The sequence below is a fragment of the Cheilinus undulatus genome, linkage group 2, assembly GCF_018320785.1.
Source record: "Cheilinus undulatus linkage group 2, ASM1832078v1, whole genome shotgun sequence".
NCBI lineage: Eukaryota > Metazoa > Chordata > Actinopteri > Labriformes > Labridae > Cheilinus > Cheilinus undulatus.
In genome coordinates this window covers 33,672,860-33,678,859 of record NC_054866.1, presented here as the reverse complement: position 1 = coordinate 33,678,859, position 6,000 = coordinate 33,672,860, and the positions used below count along the sequence as shown (strand labels likewise).

The 6,000-nt window shown below is 40.6% G+C and overlaps 1 protein-coding gene across 2 annotated transcripts in view; it reads right to left on the bottom strand.

The window, feature by feature from the left end:
• Positions 1-3,894: 3,894 nt before the first annotated feature.
• The window catches only part of lrfn1 (leucine rich repeat and fibronectin type III domain containing 1), a 207,197-nt gene continuing 205,091 nt past the window's right edge, over positions 3,895-6,000 (bottom strand). For both annotated transcript variants that reach the window (XM_041808469.1, XM_041808461.1), the window contains one exon: positions 3,895-5,722. In XM_041808469.1, the coding sequence (XP_041664403.1) occupies positions 4,822-5,722 (901 nt within the window). In that variant the 3' untranslated portion in view covers positions 3,895-4,821. The remainder of the gene's footprint in view (positions 5,723-6,000) is intronic.

Genomic DNA, 6,000 nt, shown 5'->3' with positions numbered 1-6,000 from the left:
GAAGTGTTTGTTAACTGTATGAACAGTAAATGACAGTATGTTAAGATGTTGTTGAGTCCATCTTTAAATAATAAAGCATGCCTTTGTTCACAACTATGACTATGTATATGAAGCAGTCGTAGCAGTGGCTGAATCACATTTTATGTGTTACATAAACACACAATGGACTTGAGCATTTCCAATTTACACTACACACTGTGTGTACCACTAAACACTGCACGATACTTTGCACACAGCCATAATCATGCATGTACATACACTATACTATGTGTCTTTCTATTTTAAATATCACCTGCCTTTATATTTGATCTTATTCTTTTTAAGTTCCCTGACAGTTTAACCACAGGGTGAAATATCATATTTTGGTGTCGTTTTTTTTTTCCTTCAACTGAAACTGAAACATTTTACAAATACCGTTGAATTTTTGCACATAATCTTCAGATATCGGCTACAAGGCTGAAGATGAAGAGGAATATCAACTTTCAGCATGACCCAAATTACACATCCAAATATCCGAAAGAATTGCCTCAACCGAGGAAGATAAAAGTTTGGAGAGGCCTAGCTAAATCCTAGACCTGAATCCTGTTAAAAATCTGTAGGCTTGAATAGGGCTGAGCACAAGAAATGACCTCCTAATCTGATAGACTCTGAGCACATTTGCAATGAAAAGAGGACAGATTTTGCCAAGTCCAGAGAAGCTCACTGATAAACTCCCACCCAAAAAGACAGAATGTAAGAGGGGTGTGTATAGTTATGCAACCAGTTTATTTTCTTTGAATAATTTCTTTCAGTGCTATAATAATTGGTTGTTTTTCAATAAAAATGAATTTTAGAGGTTAGATTAAAGGTAGAAAACATGTTGTGAAGTGATTTATCCAAGCCTTGTTTATTCACATTACAAAAATGGGGCATTTCATTTAACCTACAGAGGAAGTGTGCTGGGAGCTTTTCAAATTTAAGAGCATTATGTACATACGTAGGGAGTTTCTCCAAAGAAAAGCTAAAGTGGATTTTTACTTTGAAAGGCATAAACCGAAAGTGCCTTCGTAATGTGTTTATCTTAAACCTGAACCATGTGGAAACCGAACGCTTCACAAAGAGTAGATGTCTGGGGAACAACTTTATTAAACAGACGCATTTTAGCTCGTACCCTTCATCTTGTTCATCAAGAAACGGATTTCAAACATATTCTGCAGATGTGGGAATAAATATTTGCTATAAGAAGGTAAATATGGCTCTGTATTTAGCATTTTCCTGTCTAGATGGACAAATAACTGCTCATGGTGCAAATAAAAAATAGAAGAGACCTCAAATTTTAAAATTCTCCATGTGTGAGACGTGCAGCCTCTCAGAGATGCAGCCCTAACAAACTGTCAGTCTGAAACAGCGGTTACTGCATAGTGAGGAGTGCTGCAGAACTGTGACGTCACACCACCAGCGCGGACCAAAACATGGCAGCCTCCTGGTGAGTTTATAAACTCGGGTTCCTTTTAACTGGCAGAGTTTTCCCAGAATGCCTGTGTGCATTAGACAGTTTGCGCCATGAGTGAAGTTAATGACTCCATTAGAAAAGTCCTGACTGTGGGGCCAATCCTAAACATGATAAGGTTGAGTAACTGCACCCTGAGGGAGAGCACTTACAATGCCCCTCCAGTCTTACATTGTAGGACTGAACAGTTGGTTATCTAAAAAGAAGAAGTAGTGCTAACCCTGAAGTTCAAAGCACTTACTTCATTTCTATATTTCAGAATTGATTGGTTGCATTTTCAGTAATCACTTGAAGTACTTTTTTGTAATACCACTCAAATTATTTGACAATCATTCCTATCTGCATGGTTTTCCCAAAGCATCTTGGGGCATTAGACACTGTTGCACCATGAGTGAAGTTACTGACTCAGTTAGAGAACTTTTGCTTGTGGGGAGGTTACTGAACATGATGGAAGAAGACTATCTGGTTCCAATGCTTTGAGTTCTATTAACTCACCAGGTATTGTAGTGTAATTAAATATTTTAACTTGAGTCTATTAAAACATTTCCATTATTTTAAAACTTTGGCATAATCAGTTTCAATAAATATTCTGAGTATGTTTAACTTGTTCAGTTTCAAGTGCTGCAATAACTTGAGTGCTGAACTCTCTGTGTTAAACATTGAAGAGTTGATTTTAAAATTATTTCATTTAAATGGCTTTCAGTGATGGTATTATTTGACAGTGTTGATCTGAGCTCAGCCCACTGCTATTTCAAATCTGAGGGGTGGAACTTTTGTTAGGATGTGTTTGAGATATTTTAGATGTATCTATATGTGTTTAGATGTGTGTTGTACAGTGGTCACTGCTGGGACTCTGTTGCTCATGTTTCTGATGATTATTGTTATTTTCACTAAAGGTTTAGTTATCTAATAATTTGGTCACTCCCTGCCTGTGATAGGGATGGTCCACAATGTCGGGGGAGTGTAGACTTCATTTTCAAAAGTTTAAATTAACACTTAAAAAAGAGGACACATATACACCCCTTACACTCATCCTACCCCTCACATAGTTTGTCCATGTATATGTGTTCCTGTAAAGCGTCCTTGGGTTTCTTGAAAGGCGCTATATAAATTCAAGATATTATTATTATTATTTTTATTATTATTATTACACACCTTTCTAGAGTAAGGTTTAACACTGGAGATTTAGCAGTTTTGAATCAGTATGCTATAATTTGGAGCCTTGGTCTTGTTTACTTCACTTAAGGGTTTGTTCATGAACCAGTCAGAGCATCAGTTCCCAATCTGAGGTCTGGGCTTCCCTGGGAGGGGTGCCAGAGATCTCTGGGGCATTGTGAGTCTAAAAATTAGATTTGCATAATTCAACTATAATAATGCTAAAATACTCACCAGGTAGTTCATTTCAAGGTCTAGATCAAACCGTATGGGGCTGGATAGCTCAGTGGTTTACATCGCTGATTTTATTACAGAGATTGGGGGATCGAATCAAGGTCAGGGCACTATGAGCATCCAGTGTGGGCCCTTGGGCAAGGTCCTTAATGCCAGAAACACCTGTCCAAAATGCTTTGGATAAAGGCGCCTGCTAAATGACATTGTAAAATGTGAAAAAAAACTGAAAACAGTGATTAACAAACCCTTATTCACTTGAATCCAAATGAAGGCAACACAAAGACAAAATATGTGAAATTCAATCTGATGAATTTTATTTTCTTCTCTTGCCCCTGTCCCAACTTTTTTGGACCATGTAAAGGGCATCAAGTGAAGAATGTGCGTAAAAAGGCTCAATTTGTCTTTGAGCTGTATTCAGTGGAATGTAGTTTTAAAGGATTTTCAAATCCCTGCATTCTGTTCATTCACATTTTACCCCATTCTTTTTTGGAATTGGTGACTTTTCAGATTCGTGTGGGTCTGAGGGGGGCTCAGCTGTTTTAAATACAAGTAGGGGAGGCTTGGCTTCACGCAGAAAGAGTACAGGTGTTTAAAAGTCATACTCAAAATTCTGTGATGAGAAAATTGACCCCTGATTGAACCTCCCCTAAAAACAGAAAGCACCCTCTCTGCAGTCCTTCAGGTATCTGGAACGTTACAGCACTTTGTCTCCCCCTACTGGCAGCCATCTGCTCTGACACTCATGTTAATAACAGCTGGCTGAATTTAAACTCACGTTCACGTCTGGTCCTCATGTCCCTTGTCGACCTATACCCCACTCTGCTCTGTGCATCTTCCACAGATGCCTTATAAATAGACTCAGCATGGAATCAAATATTTATCGCTTGGATTTGTGTGGCCTCCCTGCGGTGGACACATACAGATGCTTGTGAAGCACAAGAAGAAAATGCCACTGATACAGTTAACCCACACAAAAAAATTTAATACCCTTCGTGAGGGGATAAATGGTCCAAACTTTGACATACTAAATAGAGAGAGGTGTGATGACACAGGTTTTTAATGTAAAAACTTGCAGCCAACACCCAAATGCTTTGTAAAAAGTCATGACATATGACTTACTTACTTACATAGTTAGTACACATACACCAATGTTTTAATATACTTATATATGTCTTTTTTTGTCTGTTGTCTTTTTATCTAGACCAGCCAGATACAGTACTGATTAATATACAGTCACATCTGGAATAATACCTATTTAACATCATACAGTCCGACCATCAAAGAGGAATCTTCACTTTGTTTCCAGGTCCATCCTCTCTATGCTAACATTAGAAATCGGCATGTGTAAAATCCTGTTCTCTTTTTTCATTATTATTACTGTATAGACTGGTGGTGATACTTGTCCTTGTATCTCGTGTCTTCTGTGCAAAAGTTTTTTTTCTTTTTTTTTTTTTTGAAAGAACCAAAAAACATGATTGACATAACAGGATACCTGGCTGTTCACTTTACAGTTATGATGATTTTTTTGTTTCTTTTTTTTTTTACTTGAAACAATTAAACAGTCACATCCAAACGCCACACCCCCTTGGCATGTCACAGAAAAGATGAAATTAAAAAAGAAAATCCAAAGAAACGCTTCCCATCCACTGCTTGGGAGGCGATGATGGAGAGGAAGGATTATGACGACAGTGAGCAGCATCCTCCATTCGTACATTTATCAGAATAAGGCACTGCTGCATAAAGAAAGGACATGGCCAAAAAACCTCTCTGGGAGTATGATGGGGAGGCAGGATGACGGGAGACTGTGTTCTTCTCCAGAAACTCTCAGAAAGTTTGCATGTGTAAGTAAAATGTGCTTGTGTTCATCATTTGCTGTGCGCAAGAGAAAAGTGTGCTGAATATGGCCTATCAACATATTTTTGTACGTGTTTATGTTTTTTCCCTCACACTGTGCTCTCTAGCATCCACTCAGTGCTGCTGAACGTAACTCTCCTGTTGGCGAGTGGTGACGACTCCATGTTGAGCTGGTTGGTGGACTTGTGCCACCTTGTCCTCGCTCTGCGGGGGTAACTATGACTCTGAAAAATGGAGTAATCCCCTCCGTCAAATGAGAATCTGTGCCTAGTTCGTGCCAGCTCATTAGGGAGCAATCCCATGTTGGCCAGGGCACTTTTCTTGTCTTTGAGCCTGGGGGCCTCCTTGGTGCCAGCATTAGGGCCTATGAGACACAGGGACATGGTGGAGCCTGTAAGGCTACTGTCCGTCTGTGCGTCCTCAGATGGGGGGCCGGAGCATTGTGCGTCCAAGCTGGTTCTCCTCTTCATCCTGTCTACATTCAGTGGAGGCAGCTCCACCTCTAGGATGGCAGTGGTGGCTCCTACATCCTCCCTCTTCTCGTTGTCCACCCGCAGCACCAGTGCCATGCACTCTTTGGGCGCCCCGGCCTCACGCTGGCCCTCATCTGAAGGCTGCTTGGAGGCGGAGCGCTGCAGTCGCTGCTGGCTGCCATTGGTCTGAGAGTGCATACTGGAGCTGACCTTGGTCTTGGTGTCCTCTGGGCTGCTGTAGGCCTTGTAACGGATCATCAGGATGATAATGAAAACCAGCACAGAAGCGACGATTATACCACCAATAATGATGATCATGGTGCCTCCCAGGAACTGGCTGTGCATGAAGCGGCACTGGCTGACCTCGCTGGCCGTGTGGAACTGCACACATCCGACCACACGTGTGGCTGTTAATGATGTGATGCCGTCGTCATAAACCGCCAGCACACAAAGGTCATACTCCCTCCCTGCGGCCAGATCATTGATTAAGAAGTTCTTGCTGGTAGATGGGATCATTCTGCAGAGAGAGGAGACACAGAGTGTTGGTGAAGATGTAGACGATTAATCATCAGAATTACAACGCCCACATTTACTGATTTGCATAGGGTGTATTAAATCACACAAAGGTGCCAACTCCACACAACAGAGAGACAACAGGGTCATCCCAGCTCCTGCTTAAATATCAATCACTCTGCATAGAAAAAACACACCACTTCATTAAGTTAACTTAGGAGACAATATGTTATGTGATAAAACAGCAGTGAAAAGTTGTTCCATAGGGTTTGTGTATAAAAT